The sequence below is a fragment of the Chelonia mydas genome, chromosome 7, assembly GCF_015237465.2.
Source record: "Chelonia mydas isolate rCheMyd1 chromosome 7, rCheMyd1.pri.v2, whole genome shotgun sequence".
Taxonomy (NCBI): Eukaryota; Metazoa; Chordata; order Testudines; family Cheloniidae; genus Chelonia; species Chelonia mydas.
The window spans coordinates 730,615-748,118 of NC_057853.1; the positions used below are offsets into that span (position 1 = coordinate 730,615).

The window sequence follows — 17,504 nt, forward strand, 5'->3', positions numbered from 1 at the left end:
CCAGCCAGCACCTTGCCCCGCCCCCACAGCACCCCCTGCTGGGAGCCCCCCAGAGCCACCCTCTGCCCTGCCCCCCACAGCGCCCCCTGCTAGGAGCTCCCCCCAGAGCCTTCCCCTGCCCTGCCCCCCCACAGTCCTCCCTGCTGGGAGCTCCCCCCCCCCAGCCAGCACCTTGCCCCGCCCCCACAGCACCCCCTGCTGGGAACCCCCCAGAGCCACCCCCTGCCCTGCCCCCCCCACAGTCCCCCCTGCTGGGGGCTCCCCCCCCAGCCAGCACCTTGCCCCGCCCTACAGCCAGTGCCCTGCTGGGAGCCCCCCAGAGCCACCCCCTGCCCTGCCCCCCCCACAGTCGCCCCTGCTGGGGGCTCCCCCCCCCAGCCAGCACCCTGCCCCGCCCCCACAGCCAGTGCCCTGCCCCGCCCCCACAGCGCCCCCTGCTGGGAGTGCACCGTGGCCACAGCCATGCTGGTTTCTTGCCATGGTTTATAACGTGTGGATGATTCTGTTTGTTTGAAGAGCCGCCTCGGAGGGTGGTGGCTGACGGGGAGCTGAGGGCTGGGCTCCCCGTGCCTGGGCACACCTGGAGCCCTCCGGGCACAGGGAACAGCTGCGTTTCCTCCCCGCACTGCACAGAGCAAACGCTTCACCCAGAGGCCCCAAGGGGAGATACAAGCAGAGACAGGACCCCAGGGCAAGTACAGGAGCCTAAACAGCCAGCGCTGGGGCTGCAGGGTCAGGGCAGCCCCAGCTAGTAACCGTCCCCTGGCTGCCTGTGACTTTGCCTGCCCCACTGAGTCCCCTCTGTGCCCCCACACCGCCCAGGGGTGCTCCAGCCCCTTGCCGGGCTGGACTCCCCAGTGGACGTGTCCAGGAGGGCTGGGCTGCAGGGACCAGCTGTTAACAGAAGTATTAATTTTAGTTACTGTTTGTGCCACTGCAAAGCTGCCATGGCAACGAGGAGAGGTTATACTGAGGGGCGGGGTGGGTCCCCCACCACACACAGACACTGGCCTCCTCTCCCAGCCCCCAACGCCCTCCCCCACAGCCCAGGGACCCCGTGTCTGAGCTCCAGAGAGGCTGCCTGTTCCTGGGTGCAGATTCCACTGACCTGTCCTGTTCTCGCTTGCGGGTTTGATGCGGATGGACTCCAGCGGCTCTGGAGGGGAGGGGAGGCCTGGCCTGGGCTGGGAGCGGGGAGGGCGGCTGGGCTGGGGCCCAATGCTCGGGGGCTGCAGGTTCTGCAGTAGTTCGTAGACCCCGATTCCCCCACTTCTCCCATTGCTGGACGAGCTTCCTGCCTGGCTCATGTCCATCTGTCTGTCTCCCCAGGAACTTGCTGGACGTGGACACCTTCTCCAAGTCTGACCCTGGTACGTGTGGGGAGTGGAGCTCGCTAGGGGACCGGCCTCAGGGCGAAGTCCCTGGCAGGGCAGGCGGGCAACGTCCTGAGGGGGCAGCAAGGCCTGGGCAGCTGGTTCCTGCGGGCTCTGCCTGGTGCTGCGCGGTGGCAGGGGTGTGTGATTGCGTCAAGCTGCACAGCCGGGACCGAGACAAACCTGTCCGGGGCAAGGGAGCGGGGGTGGTGGCAGCTGCGCAGACCGGCGGGCCCCGTCAGCGGAGACGAGCACTAGGCCTCGTGGCAGAAGCTGATTGTGAGAAGGAGGTTGGGGAGGGAGTGCAGCGTGAGTGCGAGCAGTGCAGGGGGCATGGGTGTGCGTGCGTGCAGTGTGTATGCGTGGTGAGCTGCATGTCCAGGGTGGGGTTGTCCTGTGTGTGTGTGTGTGTGTGAAGGGATGCATGGGGGCGTGCGTGCAGCGTGTATGCTTGGTGTGGTGCACAAGGGACATGCACAGTGTGTGCAGGGGCACGGGGAGAGTGCAGTGTGGGGATGAGCAAGGTTAATGTGTACGTGGGGTGAGCAAGGGGTGCCCCGGCGAGCAAGGTTAATGTGTATAAGTGTGGTGCACAAAGTATGTCTGTGTGTATGCATGTAGTGTGATGTGCAAGGTATGTGCGTGCAGTGGGGGGTGTGCACATGTGCAGTGTGGGTGGTGATGTCACGGAAATTGGGGAGGTCAGGGCCCTGCACCCCCACTTCCTGCGACTCACCGTGACTCTCGGCCGGCCAGTAGAACAGAAGGTTTATTAGAGACGACAGGAACACAGTCCAGACCAGAGCTTGCGGGCACAAACCGGACCCCTTAGTCAGGCCCTTCTGGGGGGCAAGGAGCTTAGACCCCGTCTCTGCGGCTCTCTCCTCTTCCCCAGCCCACTCCAAAAACTGAAACCGCCTCCAGCTGACTCCCCCAGCCTCCTCCCCTGCTCCTCCTCCAGCCTTTGTCCAGATTCCCGGGCAGAAGGTATCACCTGGCCCCGACCCCCCTCCCAGCTCAGGTTACAGGCTCAGGTATCTTCCCAGGCAATGAAGTCACCTCCTGCCATCCCATCACCAATGCAGACAGTCCCAGGAAACTCCCCTGCCACATTCCTAGGTCAGTCCGCCCCCCTCCCTGCTGCATCACATCTCTCCCTCCTTCGAGATTGAACTGAGCAGGGTCACTCTTCCTAGTGACCTGGGGAAGTTCAGGGCCCCTCTCCGGGACAGCGCATCCGCTATCAGGGCACTTCCCTTCACATGGACCACGTTCATGTCGTAATCCTGCAGGAGCAGGCTCCATCTCAGGAGTTTGGCGTTGGCTCCTTTCATCTGGTGCAGCCAGGTCAGGGGAGAGTGGTCGGTGTAGACGGTGAAGTGTCGCCCTCGAGTGGGTCAGTTGGTCCTGATGCTGGATGTTCCCCTTGGGAGGGGGTGCTCTACATTCTCCCTTTGGGAGGTCCCATGGTGACTCTCTCTCTCTGCATCGTGGGGGGCCTGTTTGTTTGGGGTTCCTCCCTGCCACTCCCCGACCGACTGTTCACAAACTCGTCGGCCAGATGCCCTGTGTGTCGTGGGTTCTCTGGCTTTTTGTCCACCAACCACAGCCTCAGGTCAGATGGGCACCACTCATACAGTTGCTCCAGTACGATTAGGTCGAGCAGGTCCTCCTTAGTTTGGGCCCCATCTGCCCACTTGCAGGCATATCTCTATATCTGGAGGGCCAGTTGTAGATATGTGCCCTCAGGAATTTTATGCTGACTCCAGAGCCTTCTCTGGTACATGTCGGGAGTCAGCCCAAACTCGCAGAGCAGGGTCTGTTTGAATAGTTCATAGTCCCCTACCTCCGCCCCTTTCATTCGGATGTACACCTCCACGGCTTTGGGGTCCAGTAAGGGGGTGAGAAACTGGAGCCTGTCTGCTGGGTCAACCCTGTGCATCTCGCAGGCGTTCTCAAAGGCATTCAGGAAGCTATCGATGTCCTCCCCTCCTTACTCTGGGCCAGGACGCACTTATCAAATTTCCATGCAGTCCTGGGTCCCCCATCACTCACCAAAGCCAGGGCCTCGCTGCTCCTCAGCCTTGCCAACTCCAGCTCATGCTGACGCTGCTTTTCGTGACCCTCTCACACTTTTTCGCGATCTTCCAACTCTCTCAATTTTATCTCCCTCTCCCATTCCAGCCGCCTCAGCTCCAGGGATGGGGAGCTCTGCCGGAGGATCCCCTGCTGGCTGCTGGGGTCAGGGGGCCTTTGGTATTCTCTGGGCTCCTCCCAGCCCCTCCCCTAGGCATAGGTAGGGGGGTCTCGGGATGCCCTTGGCAGCAATCTGACCCCTCCCAGCTGGGTCAGGCACCGGGGCCTGCGCTGCATCTGCTAGGCTGCTTCCCTCAGAGGCAGGGATCGGTGCATCTGAGCGATCCTCCTCCTCCAGCTGGGCAATCAGCTGTTCCTTGGTGAGCCTCCCAGGGTGCAGCCCCCTCTGCCTGCTCAGCTCCACCAGGTTGCTCTTAAGGCGCTTAGCGTACATCTCCCTGCTGGCCATGAGCAGGCCTGGGTGCTCGAGCTGCAGTGTCCAGGAGGAACCCCTACTGTGCCAACCCTTCTCCAGGTCACCACCCCCTTCCAAGGTCAAGCCACAGACTCCTCCGCCCCTGAGACTGCTCACTGCAGTGTCCAAGGGGACCCCATTATTGCTGGTCACACACTCCCAGGGGTTAAGCGTAGCTCCTTCGCCCCCCAAAACCACTCCTCTCTGACTCTTCAGCACACCGGGTTCCTGTCAATCCCCCTTCGTTTTACTGCTCCCCAGTCACTTACTGCAGGAAGCACCATCCACGGGGTGCAGTAGATCCCACCTCTGACACCAGTTGTCATGGAGATTGGGGAGGTCAAGGCCCTGCACCCCCACTTCCTGTGATTCACCGTGACTCTCAGCCAGCCAGTAGAACAGAAGGTTTATTAGAGATGACAGGAAAACAGTCCAGACCAGAGCTTGCAGGCATAAACAGGACCCCTTAGTCAGGCCCTTCTGGGGGGTAGAGCGCTTAGACCCCCGCTCTGCGACTCTTTCCTCTTCCCCAGCCCACTCCAAAAACTGAAACCCCCTCCAACCAACTCCCCCAGCCTCCCTCCAGTTCCTCCTTCAGCCTTTGTCCAGTTTCCCCAGGTGGAAGGTGTCACCTGGACCCAACCCCCCTCCCTGCTCAGGTTACAGACTCAGGTATCATCCCAGGCAGTGAAGTCACCCCCTGCTATCTCATCACCGATCAGACAGTCCCAGGAAACTCCCCTGCCACATTCCTAGGTCAATCCGCCCCACTCAGTCCCTGCTGCATCATAGGTGGGATGGGATGTGTGTGTGCAGTGGGATGGTGTCCATGAGGTGTGCATGTGCGAGTGTGTGCTGGGGGAGTGCACATGCAGTGTGTGCACAGAGGAGTGGGGTGTGCAGTGTGTAGGTGCGAGGTGTATATGTGCAGTGAGGTGTGCGTATACTCACTGTGATGTGCAAAGTATGCATGCACAGTGGCAGGTACATGAGGTGTGCGTGCCATGGGGGAGTGTGTGTGAGACATGCAGTTAGATGGAGTGTATCAGGGGTGCAGTGTGAGAGACATGCAGTGGGATGGGGTGTTTCGGGGGTGCAGTGTGTGAGGCATGCAGTGGGATGGGTGTGTTGGCGGATGCAGTGTGTGAGGCATGCAGTGGGACGGGGTGTTTCGGGGGTGCAGTGTGTGAGGCATGCAGTGGGATGGGGTGTTTCGGGAATGCAGTGTGTGAGGCATGCAGTGGAATGGGTGTGTTGGCAGATGCAGTGTGAGAGACATGCAGTGGGATGGGTGTGTTCGCGGATGCAGTGTGTGAGGCATGCAGTGGGATGGGGTGTTTCGGGGGTGCAGTGTGAGAGACATGCAGTGGGATGGCGTGTTTCAGGGGTGCAGTGTGAGAGGCATGCAGTGGGATGGGTGTGTTGGCGGATGCTGTGTGAGAGACATGCAATGGGATGGGGTGTTTCGGGGATGCAGTGGGTGAGGTATGCAGTGGGATGGGGTGTTTTGGGGGTGCAGTGGGTGAGGCATGCAGTGGGATGGGGTGTTTCAGGGGTGCAGTGTGAGAGACATGCAGTGGGATGGGGTGTTTCGGGGGTGCAGTGTGAGAGACACGCAGTGGAATGGGTGTGTTGGCAGATGCAGTGTGAGAGACATGCAGTGGGACGGGGTGTTTCGGGGGTGCAGTGTGTGAGGCATGCAGTGGGATGGGGTGTTTCGGGAATGCAGTGTGTGAGGCATGCAGTGGAATGGGTGTGTTGGCAGATGCAGTGTGAGAGACATGCAGTGGGCTGGGGTGTTTCAGGGGTGCAGTGTGTGAGGCATGCAGTGGGACGGGGTGTGCTGGTGGATGCAGTGTGTGAGGCATGCAGTGGGATGGGTGTGTTGGCAGATGCAGTGTGAGAGACATGCAGTGGGATGGGGTGTTTCGGGGGTGCAGTGTGTGAGGCATGCAGTGGGATGGGTGTGTTGGCAGATGCTGTGTGAGAGACATGCAGTGGGATGGGTGTGTTCGCGGATGCAGTGCGTGAGGTATGCAGTGGGATGGGGTGTTTCGGGGGTGCAGTGGGTGAGGCATGCAGTGGGATGGGGTGTTTCAAGGGTGCAGTGTGAGAGGCATGCAGTGGGATGGGTGTGTTGGCGGATGCAGTGTGTGAGGCATGCAGTGGGATGGGTGTGTTGGCGGATGCAGTGCGTGAGGTATGCAGTGGGATGGGGTGTTTCGGGGGTGCAGTGGGTGAGGCATGCAGTGGGATGGGGTGTTTCAGGGGTGCAGTGTGAGAGACATGAAGTGGGATGGCTGTGTTGGCGGATGCAGTGTGAGAGACATGCAGTGGGATGGGTGTGTTGGCGGATGCAGTGTGTGAGGCATGCAATGGGATGGGGTGTTTCGGGGGTGCAGTGGGTGAGGCATGCAGTGGGATGGGGTGTTTCAGGGGTGCAGTGTGAGAGACATGCAGTGGGATGGGGTGTTTCGGGGGTGCAGTGTGAGAGGCATGCAGCGGGATGGGGTGTTTCGGGGGTGCAGTGTGTGAGGCATGCAGTGGGATGGGGTGTTTCGGGAATGCAGTGTGTGAGGCATGCAGTGGAATGGGTGTGTTGGCAGATGCAGTGTGAGAGACATGCAGTGGGATGGGGTGTTTCGGAGGTGCAGTGTGTGAGGCATGCAGTGGGATGGGGTGTTTCGGGGGTGCAGTGTGAGAGACATGCAGTGGGATGGGGTGTTTCGGGGTGCAGTGTGAGAGACATGCAGTGGGATGGGGTGTTTCGGGGGTGCAGTGTGTGAGGCATGCAGTGGAATGGGTGTGTTGGCAGATGCAGTGTGTGAGGCATGCAGTGGGATGGGGTGTTTCGGGGGTGCAGTGTGAGAGACATGCAGTGGGATGGGGTGTTTCAGGGGTGCAGTGTGAGAGACATGCAGTGGGATGGGGTGTTTCGGGGGTGCAGTGTGTGAGGCATGCAGTGGAATGGGTGTGTTGGCAGATGCAGTGTGTGAGGCATGCAGTGGGATGGGGTGTTTCGGGGGTGCAGTGTGAGAGACATGCAGTGGGATGGGGTGGCTTCTGATGCAGAGGCAGTCATTAACCCCGCGCTCTCCTCTCTGCAGTAGTGGTTCTGTTCATCCACGGGAGCGGCAGCAAGGAGTGGAGGGAGGTGAGTGAGCGCAGTGGGGCCCGTCCCAGACCCCGGAGCCAGCACTCTGCCCCCGCTGCAGCAGGGGTCGATGTTTGTCCTGCTCTGGCACAGGAACCCCTGCTGCCCTGGGCTCCTTATGGGGGGCTCGGGAGACCTGCTTGCCACCCCAGCCCCACTGCCAATGTGCCCATCTAGCCCTGTGCCCCCCACCCCCAAGCAAGCCAGTGGGCTCATCTGCCACGGCTGGGTCTTTGTCAAGGAGCTAGCAGAGCTGAGCACCCACCTCTTGGCCAGCGGGCCACCAACCGGCGGGAAGTCCAGGGTGGGACTTAGCCACCTGACCCTGTCTCCTCCCCCTCCCCTGGAGCCCGGCCCCATGCCCAGTGGCTCTGAGTCGTTTTCAGAGAGGGTTCCTTGTCTCACTCCTTCATAGCCTGGGCCTGGCTGCTGAGCAGGGCCGCTGGCTCCCCGGTCACCCCGCGGGTGCTGTGTTGGCAGCAGAGCGGGCAGCTCGCAGTGCAGTGAGCAGCCTTCAGCCTGGGCCCCCTCCTCCGCACCACTGAGCTGCCCGTCTGGCAGCCTGTTCGCTCCGGTGGGGGCTAGTTCTCAGCTTTGCTGCAGGGTGTCTCCTGGGGCACTGCCAGCAGCGTGTCTCTTCCCCTGCGCAGCACCATGCGCCCTGCTGTGTCGGGCAGGGGCTCCACCAGTGGCCCTGACGGGGGAGGGCAGCCCCAGGCTCCTGCCCTGGGCTCAGGTCTCGGGGTGGGGGGGGCTGAGTGGCCAGAAGCAAAGTCTCCTGCTGCTCCCCCCGAGCCGGGGCTGAGCCCTGCAGGCCTGGGGATTTCCAGCCCGCCCTCGGCCCAGCACAGATCAGTCAGAGGTGGGGCCTCGGGGCTGGGCTGCCCAGGGACCAGAACAGACTCTTGCAGGGGGCTGCCCCTGCTCCACTAGCCAGTCTGAGCAGCGCCCACCCATAGCTCCACGCGTCCCTGCACTCCGGGCACCGGCTCAGGGGCAACAGCGCGGCCCCTGGCCTGGCCGGGGGTTACCCAGCGCCCCCTTGCTGCGGGGCTGGGCCTGCCCCACTCTGATCCCTGCGGGGGCTCCCAGCCAGGGCCGCCTAATCCCCTGCTCTGCTAAACGGGCCCATATGGCCACCTGCTCCCACGCTAATGACCTGGCTCTGCCGTTGGCCTTAATCCCAGGGAATCTGGATTACAGGCCAGGGAGGCAGCAGAAATTAAACGGGGGGCTCTGGGGGACAGCCCCTTCCTCACATACATGCTGGGACCCCTGGGCCATGGCCACGTGGCCCCAGGTGGCCCCTCTGGGTTGGGTGCTGTCCCCTCACCCCCTTCTCCCCTTAGTTTGGACGCACCGAAGTGATTGACAACACCCTGAACCCCGACTTCGTCCGCAAGTTCGTCCTTGATTATTTCTTTGAGGAGAAGCAGAATCTGCGCTTTGATGTGTGAGTGAAACCTGCTCCCCCTCCTCCACCCGATGCCCCTCCCCCACCCTGCCTCGGCTCCCCCCTGCCCAGTTCCCCTGCCCCGTCCCACCTCTGCTTCCCCCTGCCTGCTCCCCTCCCCCACCTGATCCATGTCCCCCTGCTCTTCCTCTGCTCCCCACACCAGGTCTCCCTCCCTCACCCTGCCTTGGCCCCCCTGCCCTGCCTCGGGTCCCACCTGCCCAGTTCCCTCCCCAATCCCATCTCGGCTCCCCCCCACACCTGGTCCCCCTCCCCACCCTGCCTCGCCTCTGCTCACTCCCTGCTTTCCCACTTGGCCCTTAGTCGGAGACCAGGTGATTTGTGGTATGGCTGCCAACCGGCCAAAGTGGAGTCCTGACTGGGGAAACTGGAGGTGGGGTTGCAGAGCTCTGGGGCAGTTGTGGTATGACAGACATGGTGGCCATGGTGTGACATGGCAGGGCAGTTGCAGTGTCCTGGGACATGGCAGGGTGGCTGCGGGGAGGCGTGACGGAGCTGCTGTGGCATGGCAGAGTGGTAGTGGCGGTGGGGGTGGCGTGGCGGGGTGGTACTGGCGGTTGCAGTGTGGCGGCGTGGCGGGGTGGTAGTGGCAGTGGGCGGTGGCGTGGCAGGGTGGTAGTGGCGGTGGGGGGTGGCGTGGCGGGGTGGTAGTGGCGGTTGCAGTGTGGCGGGGTGGCGTGGTGGGGTGGTAGTGGTGGTGGGGGGTGGCGTGGCGGGGTGGTAGTGGCGGATGCAGTGTGGCGGGGTGGCGTGGCAGGGTGGTAGTGGTGGTGGGGGGTGGCGTGGCAGGGTGGTAGTGGTGGTGGGGGGTGGCGTGGCGGGGTGGTAGTGGCGGTTGCAGTGTGGCGGGGTGGCGTGGCAGGGTGGTAGTGGCGGTTGCAGTGTGGCGGGGTGGCGTGGCGGGGTGGTAGTGGCGGTGGGGGGTGGCGTGGCGGGGTGGTAGTGGCGGTTGCAGTGTGGCGGGGTGGCGTGGCAGGGTGGTAGTGGCGGTGGGGGGTGGCGTGGCAGGCTGGTAGTGGCGGTGGGGGGTGGTGTGGCGGGGTGGTAGTGGTGGTTGCAGTGTGGCGGGGTGGCGTGGCGGGGTGGTAGTGGTGGTGGGGGGTGGCGTGGCGGGGTGGTAGTGGCGGTGGAGGGTGGCGTGGTGGGGTGGTAGTGGCGGCTGCAGTGTGGCGGGGTGGCGTGGCAGGGTGGTAGTGGCGGTGGGTGGTGGCGTGGTGGGGTGGTAGTGGCGGTGGGGGGTGGCGTGGCGGGGTGGTAGTGGCGGTTGCAGTGTGGCGGGGTGGTAGTGGCGGTGGGGGGTGGCGTGGCGGGGTGGTAGTGGCGGTTGCAGTGTGGCGGTGGGGGGTGGCAGGGTGGTAGTGGTGGTGGGGGGTGGCGTGGCGGGGTGGTAGTGGCGGTTGCAGTGTGGCGGGATGGTAGTGGCGGTGGGGGGTGGTGTGGCGGGGTGGTAGTGGCGGTGGGGGGTGGCGTGGCGGGGTGGTAGTTGCGGTTGCAGTGTGGCAGGGTGGCGTGGCGGTGGGGGGTGGCGTGGCGGGGTGGTAGTGGCGGTTGCAGTGTGGCGGGGTGGCGTGGCAGGGTGGTAGTGGCGGTGGGGGGTGGCGTGGCGGGGTGGTAGTGGCGGTGGGGGGTGGCGTGGCGGGGTGGTAGTGGCGGTTGCTGTGTGGCAGGGTGGTGTGGCGGGGTGGTAGTGGCGGTGGGGGGTGGCGTGGCGGGGTGGTAGTGGCGGTTGCAGTGTGGCGGGGTGGCGTGGCGGAGTGGTAGTGGCGGTGGGCGGTGGCGTGGCAGGGTGGTAGTGGTGGTGGGGGGTGGCGTGGCAGGGTGGCGTGGCGGTGGGGGGTGGCGTGGCGGGGTGGTAGTGGCGGTTGCAGTGTGGCGGGGTGGCGTGGCAGGGTGGTAGTGGCGGTTGCTGTGTGGCAGGGTGGTGTGGCGGGGTGGTAGTGGCGGTGGGGGGTGGCGTGGCAGGGTGGCGTGGCGGTGGGGGGTGGCGTGGCGGGGTGGTAGTGGCGGTTGCAGTGTGGCGGGGTGGCGTGGCAGGGTGGTAGTGGCGGTGGGCGGTGGCGTGGCGGGGTGGTAGTGGCGGTGGGGGGTGGCGTGGCGGGGTGGTAGTGGCGGTGCGGGGTGGCGTGGCGGGGTGGTAGTGGCGGTTGCTGTGTGGCAGGGTGGTGTGGCGGGGTGGTAGTGGCAGTGGGGGGTGGCGTGGCGGGGTGGTAGTGGCGGTTGCAGTGTGACGGGGTGGCGTGGCGGGGTGGTAGTGGCGGTGGGCGGTGGCGTGGCAGGGTGGTAGTGGCGGTGGGGGGTGGCGTGGCAGGGTGGCGTGGCGGTGGGGGGTGGCGTGGCGGGGTGGTAGTGGCGGTTGCAGTGTGGCGGGGTGGTGTGGCGGGGTGGCTGCAGCAAGGCCGGGCGATTGCAATGCTCTTCATGCTGCTCCCAGGGTTCCTGACTCTGCCGTAGGCAGAAACAGAAGCTCTTCGGGCCAGCGTGTAACATGGGCCGGCCTGAAGTCGTCATGACCCTGGAACTCAGGGTAGGAGCCCAGTGGTGCGAACACCCAGCAGCGCCCGGGGTGGGCGAGATCATGAGACGGGGTGGGGCTGGAGAACAGCTGTGCCTGGTGCCAGGGGGCACGTCTGGGCCTGTCTCTGATCTGTCTGTGCAGTGCCCAGCGCAGCTCGTGAACTCCAGGAGGGCCCAGCTTCCAGCGGCCGGAGGACACCATGGGTGCCGGTGCTTGTCCTTGGCCGGAGCAGTGCTCCCAGTCGCTGAGCTGCGCAGCCCCAGCTGTGTGTCCGGATCAGTGGCCTACGAGAAGGGGTCCAGGAGCCTCTCCGGGCTCTCAGGCCTCTCCGGGCACTGCTGGGTGTCAGGGCAGCCACCGGGCGCCAGCCTCCATCACCTGCTGGGCTTGGCTGTGCTCAGGGCCCTGCATGTGGGGCCCTATAGCCCCCGTCTCGTGCCAGGACTGCCCCGGACGGCGCTCATTCCTGGGTGGGGAGGGCTGAAGGGTGGGGGGGGTGGGACTCCGACTGGAGCAGCACTGTGGGGGTCCCGCACCCATTGTTCTCACGGCTCTCCTCTCTTCCCCCCAAGCTACAACGTGGACTCCAAGAGCTGCAACATCTCTAAACACGTGAGTATGGATCCGGCTCTGCCCGCAGGCTCAGCCCCCCGCTCTGCCCCCCCGGACTCAGCCCCTGGTTCCGCCCTCCTCCCGAACTCAGCCCTGCCCTTGGGCTCAGCCCCCAGCTGTGCCCTCCCTCCCCTGGACTCAGCCCCCGGGCTCTGCCTCCTCCCTGGGCTCAGCCCTCCCCCTTGTGCCTTGCAGGTCACTTGCTTTGCCATGTTGCTGGACCAGTGAGATGCTGCGGCTCTGTGGCCTACGGGGTGGGGGGCGGGAGGTATCAGGGTCTCCCCAGCTGTGACTGCAGAGGCAGCTTGTCCTTGTTTGTAGGTGGCACCTCACAGCCGCACTGCACAGGCAGGGACTGGCCAGAGACCGCCCAGGGCGTGTGTGGCCGAGCAGGGGCTGAGCCCGGTTTCCAGGCAGTGCCCTGGGCGCTGGCCCGGGCGCAGCTGGCCATCTGGTCCCGGCAGGAGAGCGCAGTGCTGGCGCTGTGTGCCCAAGGAGCTGCACTGCGTGTCTGGCACAGAGAACATGGGCCTTGTCCCTGGCCGCCGCTTGGCCCCGCTCACCCAGGCTCTGACACCAGCTCTCCGGCATCCCCTCCCTGCTGCTCTCCAGAGCCTGCCCCCAGGAGCGTGGCTCTGTGTGAGCGATGGGGCGACCCACTACCTGCTGCTGGCCCTCGGGGGGGCAGCCCGGGCTCCATCCTCACCCTGTCTAACCTGCTCTCTCTCTCTGCTGCCCACCCTGGGACCACAGAAGGTACGTGCCTCTCCTGCCCCCCGTGGCAAACGGGCAAAGCACAGCCGGGAGCGAGGACTGGGCTGGGGGAGCCCCAGGTGGGCAGGGGCCGTTTGTCACCAGGGAGTGAACCGGGATGTTGCCAGGATGGGTAAGGAATGGTGTCCCTAGCCTCTGTCTGTCAGAGGGTGGAGATGGATGTCAGGAGAGAGATCACTGATCATCACCTGTTAGGTTCACTCCCTCTGGGGCACCTGGCATTGGCCACTGTCGGCAGACAGGACACTGGGCTGGATGGACCTTTGGTCTGACCCAGTCTGGCCGTTCTTATGGTAACCCCTGCAGGCAGTGCCCCACACCTCCCCCCCCCGGCAGCTGGGAGGGCCTGGGGGCCCTGGATAGACCGACTCCTCCAGGGCAGGGAAGCAGTTAGAGCCCTTGCAGCACAGAGCCGTGGTACCTATGCCTCCCGCCACGGGAGGCCTCTCTTCTCCTGGCGGCCGGGGGACATCCCTCCCCCCATCCTGTCCTGGGCCCTGGCCGTTGTTCCCGCAGCTCCGGAACACAAAGGGCTGGTGGAGATTGCCAACCAAGACATGGCCCATGCCTCCCCATCGGGGTGCCCCATAGCACCTGCTCCCCACTGCAGCACTGGCATCATTTCAGCAGCAAGCTCTGGCTGGAAGGGTGCAGGCAGGAATCCAGAACCTCAGCAGGGCCGTGCTGGGTCAGACCAATGGTCCGTCTGGGCCAGTGTCCTGGCTCTGGCATGGCCAGGTGCTGTAGAGGGAATGAACAGAACAGGGCAGTTATTGAATGATCCATCCCGTCGCCCACGCCCAGCTTCTGGCAATTGGAGGCTTAGGGACACCCAGGGCACAGGCTTGTGTCCCTGCCCATCCTGGCTAACAGCTGTTGGTGGACCCTGTAATGAGGCTGTTTTTGGCAGGACCCAACGGAGAGTGCCAATTCAGGACAAACTGCTCAAAGCAGGGCAGTTACAGCCCCAGGCTGGGGTTTCTGTGCCCACCAAGGCAAACCAAACCAGCCAAACAGAGCAGACTTTGGTCTCACCCCACTGGCTAAGCCCAAGTCACACGAGCAATTCCCTTCGACACTCCAGTTTCCCAGTATCCCCACCAGGGCCACTCATTATGGGGACAGATGGTTATGAAAACCAATACCCCAGTAAATGAAAAACAGTTCCCTCGATCCCAAAGGACCAAGCCCCAGACCCCGGTCAATACACAAATCAGATCTTACCCACAGATCACGCTGATGCCAATCCCTTGGAGTCTAAAATCTAAAGGTTTGTTCATAAACGGAAAAGACAGAGACGAGAGCTAGAACGGGTTCAATGGAATCAATGACGTCCAGTGACGGCAAAGTTCTTGGGTCAGGCTTGCAGCAGGGATGGAATAAACGGCAGGTTCAAATCCAGTCTCTGGAGAACATCCCCAGCTGGGATGGGTCTTTCAGTCCTTGGGTCAAAGCTTCAGGGTCGCCAAGTCCCTCCAGAGGTCAGAAGCAGGACTGCAGACCAGCTGGAGGAGCTGCAGCAGCTTTTGAAAGTCTCTTGCCGTGTGGTCTCTGCTTTCTGTGTCCCAAGGACAAGCTGCCCATCCCATGGCCTGGAAACACCTCAGAGTTCGGTCCCTAGGCAGGTCCCTGCACGCCTGGCCGAGTCCCCAGGCGTGTCTGCCTTCTCTCCATGGGTCAGTTGTGTCGCTGATTGTCCTTAATGGGCCATCCAGCAGGCTAGGCAGAGCTGACCCCAACGTGTCTGGGGTGTCCCCCAGAAGCAGAGCACAAGTTTGAAATACAGACAGGACAGAGCCAATATTCATAACTTTAACTACAAAATGATACACGCACACAGACGCATCATCCTAACCAGCCAACCATCACCTTGTCTGAGACACCTTATTTGACCCCCTTTATACAAGATTTAGTGCCACTACGGGACCTTGGTTGCAACGATGTTCTATATGGTCCCAGTTCAAATCAAAGCAGGGCAGTTACAGCCCCAGGCTGGGGTTTCTGTGCCCACCAAGGCAAACCAAACCAGCCAAACAGAGCAGACTTTGGTCTCACCCCAAGTCACACGAGCAATTCCCTTAGACACTCCAGTTTCCCAGTATCCCCCACAGACCCGCCTCCAGAACTGATCTCGTTCGTTTTTTGAACCCAGTTACACTTTTGGCCTTCGCACCCCCTGGCATGGAGACTGTGGCACCCTCCGCAGGCTGGCTGGGCGGGCGGTGTGCGAAGAAGCGCTGCCTTGTGTTTGTTTAAACCTGCTGCCTATAATGTCATTGGGTGACCCCTGGTTGGAGTGTTATGGGAAGGAGTAAATAACACGTCCTTATTTACCTTCTCCACACCAGTCATGATTTTATAGACCTCGATAATATTCCCCCTTAGTCGTCTCTTCCAAGCTGAAAAGTCCCAATCTTGATTAATCTCTCGTCATACGGAAGCTGTTCCATACCCCTAATAATTTTTGTTGCCCTTTTCTGAACCTTTTCCAATTCCAATATATCTTTTTTGAGATGGGGCGACCACATCTGCATGCAGTATTCAAGATGTGGGCGCACCATGGGTTTATATAGGGGCAATATGATATTTTCTGTCGTATTATCTGTCGCTTTCCTAATGATTCCCAACATTCTGTTCGCTTTTTTGACTCCCGCTGCCTAGTGAGTGGATGATTTCAGAGAAGTCTCCACAAGGACTCCGAGGACTCTCAGACTTGACAGAGCCCTGGCTGGGATGATTTAGTTGGGGTTGGTCCTGCTTTGAGCAGAGGGTTGGACTAGATGACTGTCATGGAGTCCCTGGGCGATGCTCTGGAACTGCTCCCCATGGAGCCAGGCAGGACTCTGGGGCAGTCTCCTCTCTGGGAGCAGCCTGTCTGCAGGACACACAGCTCCCCCGACTTCCACCTTCCTGGGTCTGACCTCGGAGCCTTCAGCCTCCTCTGCCCCTCCCTGCGCTTCCCACAGCCAGTCCGCCCAGGCGGGGTCCTGGGGCAGCCAGAGGGTCCTGCCCCCCAACTCCTCAGTCAGACGGGACTCTCAGCCAGCCAGTAAAACAGAGGTTATTAGACGACAGGAACATGGTCTAACACAGAGCTTGTAGGTGCAGAGAACAGGACCCCTCAGCTGGGTCCATTCTGGGGGGCAGTGAGCCAGACAACCCCGTCTGCCCTTCACTCCATGTCCCGGCCAGCCCCAAACTGAAACTCCCTCCAGGCCCTCCTCCTCTGGGCTTTGTTCCTGTCCTGGGCCAGGAGGTCACCTGATTCCTTTGTTCTCCAACCCTTTAGCTCTCACCTTGCAGGGGGGAAGGGCCCAGGCCATCAGTGGCCAGGAAACAGGGTGTCGGCCATTGTCTGTGTCCAGACCCCTGCACACACCTGCCCTCTAGGGCTCTGCAATGATCATACACCCTCACCCCACCACCTAGATACTTAAGAACTGCACAGGGGAAACTGAGGCACCCACACACTATTCAGAGGAAACATTAAGAACAGTCCCACTTCGTCACAATGACCTCCTGAGGTCTCTTCCAGCCCTGATATTCTAGGATTCTATGAGATCTCTCTCGAGTGGTCCCAGCTCATTTTGACCCCATCATTCTATATGGGGGTTGCTGGGTTCTGACCTTCCCTGCTGTGGGGGCACCCTAGGATGGGGTGTGGGGGGATCCGAGATGCCCTGCCCTGGAGGCACCCCGGGGTGGGGGCTGGAGGCACGCCATGGGCTGCCCTCCCCACCTGCAGGCGAGACCAGTGCTCTGTGTGCCCTAACTAGCGAGCCTTGTTGGCAGGACTTTCTGGGCCAGGCGTTCGTGGCGCTGGGCGAAGTGATCGGATCCCAGCGGAGCCGCTTGGAGAGACCCCTCACGTGAGCCTCCCTTCACCTGCTCCTGGGGGCTCCATGCGGGGGGAGGGCCTGGGGCTGGAGTTCCTATACCCCCACATACTGCCCCCCAGCCAGCCAGTCCCTCCGTCCCCCACATACTGACCCCAGCCAGCCAGTCCCCCTGTCCTCCACATACTGCCCCCAGCCAGCCACTCCCCCCGTCCCCCACATACTGCCCCCAGCCAGCCAGCCAGTCCCCCCGTCCCCCACATACTGCCCCCCAGCCAGCCAGCCAGTCCCCCCGTCCCCCACATACTGCCCCCAGCCAGCCAGCCAGTCCCCCCGTCCCCCACATACTGCCCCCCAGCCAGCCAGCCAGTCCCCCCGTCCCCCACATACTGCCCCCAGCCAGCCACTCCCCCCGTCCCCCACATACTGCCCCCAGCCAGCCAGCCAGTCCCCCGGTCCCCCACATACTGCCCCCCAGCCAGCCAGCCAGTCCCCCCGTCCCCCACATACTGCCCCCAGCCAGCCAGCCAGTCCCCCCGTCCCCCACATACTGCCCCCCAGCCAGCCAGCCAGTCCCCCCGTCCCCCATATACTGTCCCCCAGCCAGCCAGCCAGTCCCCCCGTCCCCCATATACTGCCCCCCAGCCAGCCAGTCCCCCCGTCCCCCACATACTGCCCCCCAGCCAGCCAGCCAGTCCCCCCATCCCCCACATACTGACCCCCAGCCATCCAGTCCCCCCGTCCCCCACATACTGCCCCCCAGCCAGCCATCCAGTCCCCCCGTCCCCCACATACTGCCCCCCAGCCAGCCAGCCAGTCCCCCCATCCCCCACATACTGCCCCCAGCCAGCCAGCCAGTCCCCCCGTCCCCCACATACTGCCCCCCAGCCAGCCAGTCCCCCCGTCCCCCACATACTGCCCCCCAGCCAGCCAGCCAGTCCCCCCGTCCCCCACATACTGCCCCCAGCCAGCCAGCCAGTCCCCCCGTCCCCCATATACTGCCCCCCAGCCAGCCAGTCCCCCCGTCCCCCACATACTGCCCCCCAGCCAGCCAGCCAGTCCCCCCATCCCCCACATACTGACCCCCAGCCATCCAGTCCCCCCGTCCCCCACATACTGCCCCCCAGCCAGCCAGCCAGTCCCCCCGTCCCCCACATACTGCCCCCAGCCAGCCAGCCAGTCCCCCCGTCCCCCACATACTGCCCCCCAGCCAGC

At 63.1% G+C, this 17,504-nt stretch overlaps 1 protein-coding gene across 2 annotated transcripts in view; it reads left to right on the forward strand.

Annotated features, from left to right (window-relative positions):
• CPNE9 (copine family member 9) overlaps positions 1–17,504 on the forward strand; it is a 43,916-nt gene that overhangs the window by 7,832 nt on the left and 18,580 nt on the right. Inside the window, exons 2-7 of one of the 2 annotated variants that reach the window (XM_037904654.2) lie at positions 1,330–1,370; positions 7,032–7,078; positions 8,428–8,531; positions 11,640–11,679; positions 12,433–12,435; positions 16,246–16,322. In XM_037904654.2, the coding sequence (XP_037760582.1) occupies positions 1,330–1,370; positions 7,032–7,078; positions 8,428–8,531; positions 11,640–11,679; positions 12,433–12,435; positions 16,246–16,322 (312 nt within the window). The remainder of the gene's footprint in view (positions 1–1,329; positions 1,371–7,031; positions 7,079–8,427; positions 8,532–11,639; positions 11,680–12,432; positions 12,436–16,245; positions 16,323–17,504) is intronic. The other variant, XM_037904655.2, reaches the window with a different exon arrangement.